General features: G+C 37.6%; 1 protein-coding gene across 1 annotated transcript in view; it reads left to right on the forward strand.

The window, feature by feature from the left end:
- The window catches only part of TBX18 (T-box transcription factor 18), a 29717-nt gene extending 16858 nt beyond the window's left edge, over positions 1–12859 (forward strand). The window contains exons 6-8 of the mRNA XM_041773870.1: positions 2106–2170; positions 8415–8509; positions 9868–12859. Coding sequence (XP_041629804.1) covers positions 2106–2170; positions 8415–8509; positions 9868–10592 — 885 coding nt within the window. The 3' untranslated portion in view covers positions 10593–12859. The remainder of the gene's footprint in view (positions 1–2105; positions 2171–8414; positions 8510–9867) is intronic.
- Positions 12860–16386: the final 3527 nt, after the last annotated feature.

Here is a 16386-nt window from a genome sequence, read left to right on the forward strand (position 1 = left end):
CTCCTTTAGGACTGGGGGGTGCATCTGCTCTCATCCGTGTGAGCTGCCAGTCCCATAGCCAAAGCCATCCTGTCCTCTCACTCACATTGTCATGCTCTTTATAGGCTTTGAGGAAGGACATTAAGTTAGCCTTTAGAAGGACTGGAGAGAATTAGGAAGAGGTTCTTAAAATATGTTAAGTGTAGAAAATGAATTTTTTTATTTATTTATTTTTTAGGAAAAACATTATGTATGAGGAGAAGAGAGCAGAGACATTTAGGACCTTTTAAGCAACCCCAGTTTATCTGTCTCTTTTTCTATCTCTCAAACACAAACAAATGAACTATGTCAAATGTGTATTTTCTCCCAGCCTCTGTGATACAATAAGCAAGATGCAGTGGGCTTTTTGGTACATGTTGACTGATACCAATTGACAAACTTTGACAAATCAATTAATAGGGTAAAAAAATTAGAAGGGACATTGTTGATGACCAAATACAATGATGTTAATTTTTTGCTTCCTGGCTCCTATTTTAAGAACTCATGGAAAATTGGTAAAGCAGCTTAGCTTGGTGGTTAATAGCATGGGGTTCTGAAGCCCAGGGTCCCAGCCTAGTTCTATGGCCAAATAACCTTAAGATCATAGGAAACTTAGGCCTCTGTTTAAAAGAAAACATAAGATTGGGATAATTACATATAAATTGTGATGAGAATGAAATATATGTATAAAATTCTTAGTAAGCATACATAGTATGCACTCAGTAATAAAAATATTGGCAATAGTAACATATTTATATTCAGACAAGGCACTATTATGTAAATCTGTACTCCTTTTTGAAATGCTATTTTAAATGAACATGTAAATTATTTAATGTTATTTAAATATTATTTAAATGAACAAATACTTAAGCTATAATGAACTATAAAGAATTCCTTCAATGAATGGCAGACATGCTGAATTTATTAGTATACCCTTATATTATAGCCTTTATAATGTAGTTTTATTCACATGCTAAGACAATATCCTGTGGAGCACATGTATGTCAAGTGTCGTGTAGCTAATTGGAAGATGGATGAGAACATACACAGGAGAATATAGAGGCATTGCAGATACATTTCAGGGCCATACATTTCTTGGCCCTAGTGTTAACCAACAGCGTTCATTTGTCCTTAGCCAAAATGGTACCATCAGAAGTATGTTCATTAACTTTGTAGATTCCACTAAGCCAAAGAGCTTAGAAGACAAAGCATGATGTACTTCTTAGAAAATAGGCTGTAACTTTCTCTGAGCAAGGTGGAGACCTATTAAGAAATAGATATTATTATTAGTGTCAATTACGAGATGGTAGAAATAAAGATATATATATATATATATAATGGAGATGATTAGACCATTTGTAAAAATTCCACCCCCAAATTTCTGTTAAAATTAAAACATCATTTATTTCTACTTCATGAATAAGATTTAATCTCATTAGAGCCTTCCAGTAGTGGTTAGCTCTGGTTAGACATTCACTGTAGTACTCTGACTAGGTCAGGACTCAGCAGAAAATAGAGGAAAGAATTAAATTTTTCAAATGTGAGCCATAAAGATGATTCAAAGAGAGACAAAAATACAGAGGCAGAAAACTTGAAGAAGTGTATGTTACCTAATTCTGAAGAACAGAGGGATGCGTAGGAGCTTAACAACATTCAAGTGTATAAATAACTTGATTAAATAGAAGTTGGATATTAGCTGTTACCTGTTACTAAGAGAAACAGGATTAAACCATGTCACAAAGTTAAGATGAAGAGCTTTAGTTCAGGGGGATTGTCAAACAAAGGACAAGTTGTTATCAACAGACGATTCAGAATTTCTTTCTCTATGATATTAAAAGCAAAACAGATTTTATTTACAGAGTTTTATTTGCAGGTGGGAATGTCTTTGATAGCAGATGAATGTCTAGGAGATTTCTAAAATTTTCTTCTAGCTTTGCAGCTAAGGGAGTAAAATACTGGAGAAATAGAGGAGAGGAACACAGTCTATTTTGAAATTACTTGTAGTTCTTCCACCATTTCTTTTTTGAATTACCTTAGTTGACATTTATAATATTTGATATGATTTTTTTTTTTTTTGTATTCTGTAGATTACTCGCCTGAAGATAGATAGGAATCCTTTTGCCAAAGGCTTTCGAGACTCTGGGCGTAACAGGTAAGATTTAGTGAAGAGCATTCTGGCTCCAATAAACATATTTGACTTTTTGTTGTGAATTTTCCATTATAAGGTAAACAGTTTACTGACATGGCTTTGAAATAATTTTCTGATACGGATTAAAATTTGTCACTACCACTGGACCTTGGAAATAACTTATTTTTGGGTGTAGTGCTGTGGCTTGCCAATTCCTAAGGTGAACTTTGATGTGTGATTCTGGCTGAAAAATGCAAGTTCTCAAGGTGCACAGTGCGTGCCACTTTTGTAGGAACCTTGAGGAAACCTGCCCCTTCAGGACTCAGGGGTTTCAGTATCTTAAGTTGATAGCCTGCCCTCTGTGCCCTGGGGCTTCAGTATTATAAGTCAATAGCCTCTCTGCATCGCTGTTGGTTTATAATTTGCTTAGTGATGTCATAACAATCTATTGATTCTGTCTTTGGTTTATGATAGGATTTCTTGTTTTCTCAGATTTCCAACTAGAATATGAAACTACTCCCCATTGCCAAGAGAGCTCATGTTCTTCAGTTTCCAAATTTGTCTTGGCTGTGCTGACAGCCACACACTTGTTTATTTTTTCTGTGTTGTGTTTTATAGTGTTTGTACTAGGAGGGAGAGCAACAATAATGAATTCCACTCTATAACTTTTATCAAAAAGCAGATCACCCTTGTCTGTGTGCCAAGAGTTTCTGAATTTATTGATATGATTCTATTCCAATATAGTTTGGTGCAACATTTTCTAAAATAAGTATTGATAGTAATAGAGAGTAATAATAGACTAACGTGCTCCAGATGCCTCTTCAGGGTAAGGCTTTGACTTAAATGTTTTTAAAGCTTTTAAAAAGAAATATTTGAGTAATTTTTATGACTTTACTCCACAAATTATTCTAATATTTCTTGAAAACTTGGTATTCTTGAAAAATTGGTATAGGCTATGTCTACAGGAAGTCAAAATCCTCAATTGTATTGTTTTAGGGACAGTTTGTGAGTTAAAATTGTAGAGAAAACAATCAGGTGGTAGTCCAGATTTTTAGTTTCTTTCAGCTGATTATTCAGGCAAAGTTGGTGCAGACAGATCTTTTCTCAGAATACACTAAAGTGCTTGCAGAACACACTCATATACAGTGGCATTCTTTAAACACCATGCAACATGAGTATTAAATGCAGCTGAAATGCATGAAGAGTAGACTAGACTTTAACTTAGTGCAGGTACATCAACAAAACTAATAATAGGACAATAATTTCCTCTGAAATTCTTCATTCTGTAAGAAGATTTGCAGGTATTCCTATAATACCTCTTGTCTGAGATAATCGAAATTACTCTGTCTTTTTAGATGTTTTGTTTTAATGTGAGAACAGCTTTGCTTGGCTTTTGTTATGTTACATTAGCTGTTGGTTAACTTTTCTGTCCAGAGGAGTTTCTTTTTTTAAAAAAAATATTTTATTTATTTATTTGAGAGAGAGCAAGTATGGTGGGGTGGGGGCGGTGTTGGCATGTGGCTGGAGAAACAGACTCCCCACTGAGCAGGGAGCCCAACCTGGGGCTGGATCCCAGGACCCTGGGATCATGACCTGAGCTGAAGACAGATGCTTAACGAACTAAGCCACCCAGGTGCCCCTCCAGAGGAGTTTCTAAAAGTTGAATAATTTTGTAACTGAGAAGGTCACTAGTGAGGGGTAATAGGAGACTTTGGGGTGACTTCTACATTGATAAATACTTTGGTGGGATCTTGTGGTTTTGGTAAACCAGTGCAGTATTTATCCATTTAAGAGTCTTTGATTTTGTTATTTTCTTTAAGCAGTGAATACATTTATTAAAGCTCACTGGAACTCCAGGAAGGCAGCTTGAGGAATATACAGCCAGGAACAGTGTCCAGGCTGTCCTGTAGGATTGACCTAGCAGACACCACACTGCTATCAACACTGGGGGAATCACACTGCTTGTATACTGTCGGTTCATTTTTTAAGCAGTACATTTAAAAATATTTTTAAAGGTCTATTTTTGGATAGATAACAATAGAGAATAAACCTACAAATAGAAGTGAGATGATTAAATGCATATGATAAGATTCCAGTAAGAATTCTAGAAATGTCAGCATAATGAACAGGCATTTGAATTTGTTCCGTGAAAAAAATCAATGGGATTGGTGAAAATTAACTACTAAATCTAGGTTTGATACGATGGGGTCAAAATGCTAGGTTTGATATGAATTTTTTCCGTCCCTTTATTTTACATGTATATAGGTGTGGCATCTGTGGTGCTGGCTACTATTTCTTCCCTGACTCTAAAACTTTTAAAGTTTTTCATGGTCATACAGAACATAATGAATTATGTTTTAACTCTTTTGAAATTTTTAATTTTTTGTTTTGTTCTAAATGTTTAAGCAATATCATAGTACAAGAAAAAGATGTTGAGTCTATACATAGCTTTCTTATTCAGAATAATTTCACTTTTTGTCTCATTAATATTAGTTTTCCTGCCAATAATAGATAGCTCTTCAGTGCTTATTTCACAATGCTAAATATATATAAATCAACATTCTCTTCTTAGAAATCTAATTTTAACATTTCCCATTGATAAATGCAAAAACTCATGTATGGGGAAGATGGAATTTGGTCAGCTTTAAAGACTTCTAACTTACATATTATTTTCCTTAAAAAAGAGTTTAAGTTATATGTAAGACTTGGAGGGTGCCTTGGTATTGAGGGCTTGGGGAAGGAGTGGTATTTTTTTCATATAAATAGAGAAGAAAGTCCATGAAGAAAAGTTCAATATATTTCTTTAATACCCTTGGTCTGTTGTCTTATTGTTACTACTTTTTAATATAAATTTCTGTTTTTATTTTTCCCCATATATGAAATAAACAAATTAAGCAGGACAAGAAATAAACATGGACTTGTGATTTTTTTAAACTTTATAAAACAATTTGCTTTAATTAAAAATTATCCCTTCCTGGTTATTTATGGTTCTACAGCCTATTTTATAGGAATCAGTAGCTTCAGTCCTTAAAAGCTCTCCTGCAAGACATTTGCTACGTGAAAGAGAATTTATGTGCTGAGAATAGTTTCATTCTTCAGTTAGGCCTTAGGTTTGACCCTATAAAATTTTTTACTCAGGAAGGTACAGAAATTTCTTTGCTTTAAATACTTCAGGAAAAACATAACCATTTTACTAAATAAACTTGGCCATTTGATAGCATAAATTAGGATGGTGATAAAATGTGGAAATTGTTCAAAGGCATCTTGTATAAATTATCGCCTTGGCTACACTCCTGCAGGAGGTGCCTTTTATCTTTTCTTTAACTAGATGGGAAAAGTCTCCATTACTGGAGAAAATGAAGGCCTTTTTTAAAAAGTCCAGATTCAGCTAATAAATATTTTATAACTGTTTCCTGCAAAATATCTGAAATCCTTTCTGGAACTTGCAGTGTGAAACAGCAGCCTCAAAAAAAAAAAAAAAAATCAATAGCTCCAAGTCAGATCACTTGTAGATACGTCATTTTCAGAGCATCTCTTTAAAGCTTAGGGTTACAGGTTTTTGATGATCAGTGTCTCCCCAATGGGTCTATGGATCTGTATTTGAAGCATAATAAAGTTTACAATGCTAAAACAAATAATGCAATAATGCTCATCTCCATAGTTAATAAATGTCTAAGTCCAGTGAATGCTTATTAATTACCTCTTAGCAAACTCCACGTCGAGACCACTCCATGACCACTTTGGTATCCTTAATATTTAAAACTATGATTATTAAAATTCATCTGTGTGGTAATAAAAAAGCAGTTTTATACAAAACTGCGTCCTAACATTCTTTAGCATTTTTAAAAGCTTGTTTCTAGAAAGCTATAAAACCTAGCACAGGCTAAATATAGAGTAATCAGATAAATAGTACCCAGCATTCATTAGTTGAGTATTAAATGCAACCTGCAGGCTACATGGGATTTTGGGACTGACCAAGCTGCCAAACTGCCCCCAAATCAATACTTCAATGTGTGTAAAATATTATTGAGTTAGAGTGATCTTGCATTTGGCTTGCAGTCAGCCACAGATATGATGTCTGGTTTTGGAAATCACTTAGGAGCAAACAACTTGAGAGCTAAGAAAGGATGCAGAGCTTTCATGTTCTAATCTTCACTTTGTGGGAAACTGAAGCCCAGGGAGGTTAAAACATTTGCCCAGGGTCACACAGTAAATTTTAATGCGTTACAGCCACAGCCCAGTTCTCCTGACCCCCAGTCCAGTTTTCTTACCATGAAATAGTCCTCTCTCTGTAGAACACTGGTTATATCCAAAGCTAGATTCTGCAGCCCTGGTGGAAGGCATGTGCAGGTCCATGCTGTGCCCTGCTCTCCCCTTTGACAGCCCGGTGCTAGCACCTGTGTGAGGCTGGGGATGGCTCTTTGAAGTGCTCCTACAGTCCCACAGTAGCATCCCCTGAACTTGTGACTTGAGAGATAAGTCAGGTCCACATGTGGACTCATGTGAGGATGGTTCATGTACACAAGCCTGTGTTTGGACTCAATACCACACATCCACATGCACACACACACACATATGCACACACACATTGCTGTCTCCTTATGTCACTAAGATGGGGTAGTGACGCTTCATGGAATCATGACAGACATCAAATTAATGGAGTCTACACTCTGAACACTCTGAAGAAGTAAATTCAGTGTGTAAAACCTCAGAACAGTAGGGCAAGTTGTGTAAGATGTTTTATCTGCACATATGTACTACGAGTCTAGAGAGTTTTTTTTTTTAAGATTTTATTTATTTATTCATGACAGACAGAGAGAGAGAGAGAGAGAGAGAGAGAGAGAGAGAGGCAGAGACACAGGCAGAAGGAGAAGCAGGCTCCATGCAGGGAGCCTGACATGGGACTCGATCTCGGGTCTCCAGGATAATGCCCTGGGCTGAAGGCAGCCCTGGGCTTAAGGCAGACGCTAAACCGCTGAGTCACCCAGGCTGCTCCTAGAGAGTTTTCCCCATGTTGTGTAGGCAGTATGACTCTGGGGGCGGGAGGTTCCTCTAGTCTTAGTTAATAATTCATGATTTGGGGATACAGGGTATCCAGAGGAAGTAGCAAGTTGAGTGCAAGGGATTAAAGACTCACTTTTTAACATTTGCATTAAATACAGATTATTTGTGTGAAGTAAAACTGTATCACAAGAGAAATATGAATATTGTTTGATACTCAGAAAGCAGGCATTTCCTACAAAGGAGCTCAATGTTTCATGAAAATCACAATGATATTAAGATTAACAAATTGCTTAGGGCTTTGGTAGTTGAAGGAAGACTGATGAGGTCTTAAGAATAGGCTAGTTGAGTGAAGTGCCTCATTTCCAGAACTTAATTCTCTAATACAAGGAGAGAAGGATTCTGAATCACTCACAGTAGGAGACATATACATTGATATATGCATTCAGAGTGGTTACCTTTGTTTTCAAATATATATATATATGTCATGTAAATAGTTTACAACCAACTTACCCCTCTCTTTAAGTATCCATTCATTAAGTGTGTGTAGGAGCCTGAAAAGAATGTTTGATGCTAATTCTAGGTCCATATACTATACTGGCCTTTGAGATCACCTTTCTGTATTCCTCCTGCATGTTGGGCTGAGAAGTCAGTGCTGCCTCCCACCCCCCTGGACTTCCTATTGTTGGAGGGAGAGCCTATTCTGTCTGTACTGGGTGTGATGGATTGTGCCCCCCCCCCAAAAAAAAGAGAGAAGTTGGTGTTCTTTGGATGAGTGTTCTTCTAAAGCTGGCTACCAAGGCACCGAACAATGGCAGACATGGCTCTTTGGAAAAAAGTGGCTTCACTGGGTTAAGCTTTTGTGGCAAAGCCTTCCTCATCAGAGGGAGAAGTAATGTTACAGGGGTGCAGGGTGGACTCTGAATCACAGCAGAGAGCCTTGGACTCCCATCAGCTAGGATGGACCTTTTCAACTGAGCTCCTTAGTGCAGAGGGACAGTTTTTTATTCTCCCAGGTCAGCTTAGTTTTCTGAGAATGTTAACAGGATATCTTGGGTGGTTTCCATTGTCCTGTGTTCCTAGTGACAGAATGGTAGCCCATCACCGAAGCATTTCTTTTTTCCTATGCCGAGCTCCTAGCCCTACCAATGTGCGGGGACACTGTCAACACCAGTGATGTGTTCTGAGCTACTTATTACTGGCGGAAGCTCCAACTGCTCCTAACTAGGCTTCTTTTGTCCACCTGCATCCCAATCCTTCTATTTAGAATGGGTTTGGAAGCCCTTGTGGAGTCATATGCATTCTGGAGACCTTCACTACGGACTCTCACCTTTGAAGATATCCCTGGGATTCCCAAGCAAGGTAAAACAAAGCCTCCTGTGTCACATATATAGCCAGTTCTTGAATGGAAGCTCAGGCACTGAAATATCCACCTGTCATCATTTGCCTCCACAGTGGCAACCTCATCACCAATATCCTCTCCTTACAGGATCCATCTCTTTTCTGTGGGGAATGGGGATGGGGACCAGAAAAATGGCTCTTGTGGTTGTAGGTTAAGTCTTGGATGTTTTAGGCTATTTATATATTTAATGACCTTTATCTCACCCTTAAATGTCATGTTAAAATTAGAGTTGGGCTGTGGGCTCTTGTGCCGGGTCCACCTCACAGGGAATTGCCGGTGCAGGTGCCAGTTCACCCTTTCTTGCAAGCTTCGTTCTTCACTTCCTTCAGCATAATTGTCCTAGGACTGTCAGCATGCTCCTGCACTCAGGCTTTGTCTACCCAATCCTGCCCAGCACCCCACTGACAATCAACATGCTGGGTTTTAGATAATTATCAACTGGACTGGGCTTTGAGATGATTTTGAGAAGCTATATAAAACACTGTTGCTGGAGCTGTGAAGGCTTTACAACCCATCCGGCCTGTTGGAATTCTCCCTCTAAGTTCTATCAAGTTTGCAGACATCAATCTGCCAGTGAACCCAGAGAAGGGCAGATGGCCACAACCACCGTTATTGATTGGACGCAGGGTCAACCACCTGCTCTGTTTCACAGGACTGTTTATTTGGTGGGCCTCTGCTCTTGTGTTAGCATGGGATTCACCGACCTGTTTTCTGGTTGGAAATGAGATTTTTGAAGTTCTAGACTACTGCCTTCTTGTAATAGCCCTACGTGGTACAGCCATTGGATGCAGAGAAGCTTCTAGTGAGAAGCTACAGATATGTTTGAGACAGGGTGTATCCTACGACCAATTTGCTTCCTTCTATTGACCCAGAACAAGGTCTGCTGAAAGAGTAAGAATATGGGAAGAAGAGAGGTTAGGGCTGTAATTTTGGAATAAGATACAGAGTAAGATGAAATTTATAAAGTTGCCAGAAAAGTCAGTGTTAGTGATATCAGAGAAAATCAGAAAACTTTGGGAAAGGTAATGGAAGTAGAAAATGTGAAAATTCTATGTGGTAGTGTCCTGCTATCTTCTGCAATAAAAAAGATTATTGCCTGGGGAGATCATTTGCTTTAGAAATATTGAGAAGATCTGTGTCTAAAATATTTCAGTCTGAATTCAGGTAAATTATAATTCCTTGAGAGCCAAGACCATCTCCTTTTCACCATTCAGTGTGGGCTTCCTGGTGACAAGCATTGTCTAGCTCCTGTTCACAAAATTGAAAGGAAAACATGGCAGTAGAGTCCTTGCCCTTTACATTTCAACTTCTTTTGTAGGAAATACAAGTTCTTCCACACTGCTCCAAGGCTCTGGGAATGGCGTTCCTGCCACCCACCCTCATCTTTTGTCTGGCTCCCCTTGTTCCTCTCCTGCCTTCCATCTGGGGCCCAACACCAGCCAGCTGTGTAGCCTGGCCCCGGCCGACTACTCCGCCTGTGCCCGCTCGGGCCTCACCCTCAACCGATACAGCACGTCCTTGGCTGAAACCTACAACAGGCTCACCAACCAGACTGGCGAGACCTTCGCAGCGCCCAGGACTCCTTCCTATGTGGGCGTGAGCAGCAGCACCTCGGTGAACATGTCCATGGGTGGCACTGATGGAGACACTTTCAGCTGCCCACAGACCAGCTTGTCCATGCAAATTTCGGGGATGTCTCCCCAGCTTCAATACATCATGCCTTCACCCTCCAGCAACGCCTTTGCTGCTAACCAGACCCATCAGGGCTCCTATAACACTTTCAGGTTACACAGCCCCTGTGCTTTGTATGGATATAATTTCTCTACATCCCCCAAACTGGCTGCCAGTCCTGAGAAAATTGTTTCTTCCCAAGGAAGTTTCTTGGGGTCCTCACCGAGTGGGACCATGACCGATCGGCAGATGTTGCCCCCTGTGGAAGGAGTGCACCTGCTTAGCAGTGGGGGTCAGCAGAGTTTCTTTGACTCTAGGACCCTAGGAAGCTTAACTCTGTCATCATCTCAAGTGTCTGCACATATGGTCTGATGCATCCCTGAAGTTAAACCATATGCAAATTGGTCTAATGTATTTTTTTTCTTCATTTTCCTTTTCTTTTTTCTGAAAGCAATATGAAAAGAAAGTATCAGTAGCTTGTAAGATTTACATATAATAGGACATGAAGGCTCACTGAGTGTTTTGACTTTCTCATGGTGAGATTGTAATTATCTATGGTATATATGTATACTGTATATAGCATGTGGAGTTTTGCAGCCTGCAAAACCACATCCTCCCTCTTTTTTTCTCCCTATTTCATCTAGTTGCACAGGGTATTGGCATAAGTAGTATGTTTAGCCAAAATTCTCAGACTCTTTTAAAAACCAAACAGCAAACTTAAAACTTGGCAGTGATACTAACCAGACCAAGACTTATAACTTAATTTATCAGAAAAATGCTCTACACAGTTTCATACTTGAGTGTTGATAACAAACAGTAACCAGCACACAGAGTCTTGTGATTTCTGTTATTCTTGGGCACAGTGTGAGAACCTCAAATGCAAAAGCCAGTTGAGGTCTAAGTATTAGTTCCGAGGCATTTGTAATCATGAAGGATTAGCTTTTGGGTTCTTGTTGGTCTTGTTTGTCACAGATACTAGATGATTTAGTTCTGTAAAAATCCACAACCTATGATAATTATTTACTTAAGTAAGGTGGAAGAGAGGCTTGTACTTTCTTTTCACTTCCCATTGGGTATGTATGAGGTATTTATTCATCTGCAGAGAATATATTTCCAGTATTTTGGGTCTTTTGCTCATTTTATTTAGTTTAAGTAGACCGTTAAAGAATGTTCTATAAACATTTTTAAATTCCAATTTTCACCAGGAAAGGAATATATGATATGAGTGGAATGCCAAAAAGAAAATAAATCCACCTCAAATTCTTTGATTCCAGTGAGATATGTCTATCTTTTTAAATCAAGAGGAATAATATTGTCAGCTATCCCTTAGGTTTTTATAGTGTGGTTTTTCATTGAGGATATTTTTTCCATCTTGCTTTGCGATTCTTGACCCGTGGTCTGTAAGTAAGGAAAAAGGCCTTTAAGCTACTTATTTATGTCTTGTAACTCCTACAGATTGAAACCTCCCCCCTCCTTAACCTTGTTTCTCTGTCTGAGTCTTTCCCGAAACAAATAGATTCTAGGCCTTTATGGTATTAAATAACGCTGTAAGGAATTTCAGGGGGTTATCTCCAGCAATCTGTCTTTTGGGGGTTGTAGTGCAAAGGCCAGAGTCCATTACCATAAAGACCCTCTTAGAGGATGAAGGAGGAAGATACTAATTATGATAAAGGATCTATAAAACTTTTAACCTCAACAGCATTTTCAGCCTCCAAACTGAAAAAATGAAAATAGGATTAATTTTTGAAAAACCCCTAAAATAATGTATACTTGGCTTAAGATTTCAAAACAAATAACTTTGATAGCATATTATGAGATGAGTAGGAAAGGCTAAGAATGCATGATGAGGAGCATTACCAAATGTCTGTTAAGAAACTAAAATAACATGTCTGTTCATTGACTTAATACCTTTCATATATTTGTCAACCTACAGCAGTGAGATTTCCTTTAAGTGCTAAACAGAGTTGCTTTAACTCATCCCTACTTTAGATAGGGAAAGGGTATACCTCCCGATTTACTTCTTGACTTTAAAACAGCACGGCTGTTAGATATGTAGACACATAACTGTTTGAAAAATATTTGCACAGGATGTGACTCTGTTTATGGATATTGGTAACTTCCATCATGGATTTTGTAACAGTTCATCAAATTAGTATTGATTTTTAAATTGAAGATTAGCACGAAGGGACACAAAATCTTTCTGGTAGGTAGATACGTAGAAGGTGTTTGTGTATGGTATTAATAGCTTGACAAAGATTTGGGAAAATCCTCATGAGTACATCCCAGCCTTAGTACTTAGTAGAGTTCAAAAACAAAAAAGTTTTCTGTCTTGAGAAAACATGGAAAGTAATGATCTAAACTCATATGTATTAATAGGGAGAGCATTTTCTTTTTTGCTGTTGGTGATTTGAAATTACATAATAATATGAGTAGAATTTTTTATTAATTTTTTTTGATTTAGCAATATTGTACAAATTGCTGTTTCTTTTAGGTTTTACTGTAAATATTAATCATCATGTCACTTCAAAGACTAGCCTTTTATCGTTATATTAAATGATATACGTGCATTGATAATTATAATTATATATCTGTATTTTATTAAAAAGTGCTTAAGAAATTATATATTAAAGTGTGTTACTAAACCCTTTTATGACTTTAGAGGGTAGTCATTTAAAGTGTCTATAAATGTTGTTCCAAGAATAAGTGCACATATGAACACCCAGAACACAAATTTTGCAGCTTTCAAGTACAAGCCATGGAGAAATGGGTCTGGCATTCATTTTTCATGTGCTAAATATAATTTCTTGGTGCCCTGACCATGTCATTGAAGGTGAAGCCCTGACAAATGTTGAACACATGAAAATTCAAATGTAAGAAGAGGAGGACATGGTGGTATGTTTTGTTTCTGGTCCAGGGGAGAAGGGCAACGGTACAAGAATGAGCTGCTTTTACCACTGACCAGTGATGACAGATCACTTCTAGACCTCTTGACTGGAAAACATTCCAAGGGACATTGTGATGAGGTGAGGTTGGTGCTATCACAGCCAGTCACATTCTGAAAATTAACACTTGCTTCTATACAAGCTCCTTCCCAGAGGTCAACAACTTTTCACAAGCAGGGCACCCACTTGCTGACCCCTGATTTCTGGAATGTAGAGGGTCAGGAGACTTTCATGGCCTCCAGAAGAGACTGGACCACAGTGTTGCTGATAGAGCAAAGAATCACACTCACTCTTCCCATTAACTAGTGAAATTCTGAGCAAAAGAAACCTCACCTTTAAAATGTGAATTCCTCTCAAGACATTGCTCTCTAGGTTTAAACCTATCAACAACTCACACCTTAGTATGGATTAGATAAACAGAAGCTTCTGAGATAGCCAGAAGTTTGATTAGAAGAAAAGAGTAATTTTTGGCATAGGGAAATTCTGGGAAGATTTGGATGGGGAAGAGGATGTACAAGGGGAGGAATCTCTGAGCAAACCTGGTGTAAAGCTATTAAAAATAATCATTTCATGAAATTCTTTCAGGAGTCATGGTAGAGTTGGTGGATGCTATGCTGATGCTGTCTTTAATTAGGTTTGTAAAGAATCCTTTCAAAGTGCAATCATGATGGGTTTCCTCATGAGGAATTAATGACTTCTCTACATGGAGGTTTTCTAAAGCCTTCCATTGGAAATTAAATAATGCTATTAAGTTACTACCACATTGTGTTTTAATATCTTTGATAATTATTCTTTAATAAAATGTATGCTGAGGTAAGTTGAGAGTAAGGTTGAATATGTGAATAGTTAATAGGCATACATGAATGCAACCTTATAGAAGCTCAGCTTAAAAACATGATCAATGATGGAAATGAACAAATATTCAAGTATAGAAACATTCAAAAGATATATAAACTTAGTATCCATCTACATGCTGATGGATTTTCAAATAATAATTTTTTTTTAAATTTTGGTATGATGAGAACATAATTTTCTTGGAAATTAGGGAGCTTGGTTTCAAACCGTGTACTCCTTGATCATCGTTTTGAACAAAAACTAACCAGTTTAGGTCTCAGTTTTTTATGTGTGAAAGGAATGGCTGGGATGAGAAATTTTACATTCCTTTCAGTGTATGCCAGTGTATAAATAGCATTCAGCTTAATAGGAAAATAGCTTTATAAAAGTATATCTATAAAATATGTCTTTTGGAATATATATATTTGTGTATATCTGTTTTTACAAAGAACATACCATGACCCTGACCAGGATTATTGATTATTTTAAATTTATTGGATTACTTAGAATTTATCTTTTATTTTATTTAGCTTTTAAAGATTTTATTTATTTATTCATGAGAGACACAGAGAGAGAGAGAGGCAGAGACACAGGCAGAGGGAGAAGCAGGCTCCATGCAGGGAGCCCGACGTGGGACTCGATTCCGGGTCCCCAGGATCAGGCCCTGGGCCAAAGGTGGCGCTGAACCACTGAGCAACCTGGCCTGCCCAGAATTTATCTTTTAAATGGAACTATGCTATATAATATGTAGGATGTACTTTAGTATTTGGAGGAATCTGAACTTAATATATTTGCTACTTTATAGTGAACAGAAATAGATGTTAACAAAATTTCTTTTTCATGATGCTCTTACTGAATGGCATAATATTAGTTCACTTTTTAAAAAATTTTTTTATTTATTCATGAGAGACACACACAGAGAGAGATAGAGAGAGAGAGAGGCAGAGACATAGTCAGAGGGAGAAGCAGGCTCCATGCAGGAGCCTGATGTGGGACTCGATCCCGGGACTCCAGGATCATGCCCTAGGCCAAAGGCAGGCGCTAAACCACTGAGCCACCCAGGGATCTCCTATTATTTCACCTTAGAATAAGTATGCCATCTAGTAAAATATCTAGAGATCATTCCAGGTACATTCAAAATACATTTAAATTGTCACCCAGAAAATACTTGAATTTATTTTTTGGAAAGATTTTATTCATGCTAAGACTCAGATACAATAATGTAAAACAACAGTTGATTATTCTGTAATTCATCGAATTTACACAAGGCTGGACCTTCATATGCATCCTGTGTCCACATTTTAAATTACATATATATATATACACACACACACACACACTTAAGGATTATATATATATACTTAAGCATATATATATATATGCTTAAGGATTTTATTTATTCATGAGAGACACACAGAAAGAGGGAGAGACAGAGGCAGAGGGAGAAGGAGGCTCCCCATGGGACTTGATCCCAGGACCCCGGGATCATGACCTGAGCCACCCAGGTGCCTCTCACATTTTAAATTACATTAATCAGGTCACTAGAATAACTTTATAAGGCCAAAACATTTTTCTGAAAAACAGCTTTGTTGAATCATAATTCACAAACCATACAGTTCATCTATTTAATGAAAACTTCAGTGGTTTTTAGTATATTCAGAGTTGTGCAACCATCACCACAATCAATTTTAGAACATTTTGGTCACCTGCAAAAACCTCCATGCCCATTAACAGTCACCCCATTTTCCCCATCATCCCTTCTTTATCCCAAAGTCCTAATACACCACTAATATACTTTGTCTGTTGATTTGCCTATTCTGGACATCTCAGGTAAATGGAATCATACACAATATGTGATCCTTCATGATGGGCTTCTTTCACTTACAATGTTTTCAAAGTTCCTTTGTTTTGTAGCATGGATCAGTATTTAAACTTTTAATTGCTAAGTAATATTCCACCGTAGGTATTTTCCACATTTTATTTATTCATTCATCTGATGGACATTGGATTGTTTCCATGTTTGGCTGTTATAAATAATGCTGCTAAAAACATTTGTGCACAAGTGTTCATATGGGCACATGTTTTCCTTTATTTTGGGTTTATGCCTAGGAATGAGATTGCTAGATCCTGTTGTAATGTTTTATAGAACTTCCAAACTGTTTTCCAGAGGGGTTGCACCATTCTACATCCTGATCAACAATGTATGAGGATTCTGATTTCTCTATATTCTTACTAAGAGTTGTTATTATCAATCTTTTTGATTATAGCCATGGGTATGAAGTGGTATCTCATTGTGATTGATTTGCATTTCCCTGATTATTGATGGTGTGAGCATCTTTTCCTGTGCTTTACTGGCCATTTGTATATCATCTTTAGAGAAATGTCTATTC

This window comes from Vulpes lagopus, chromosome 1, assembly GCF_018345385.1.
Source record: "Vulpes lagopus strain Blue_001 chromosome 1, ASM1834538v1, whole genome shotgun sequence".
NCBI classification, from domain to species: domain Eukaryota; kingdom Metazoa; phylum Chordata; class Mammalia; order Carnivora; family Canidae; genus Vulpes; species Vulpes lagopus.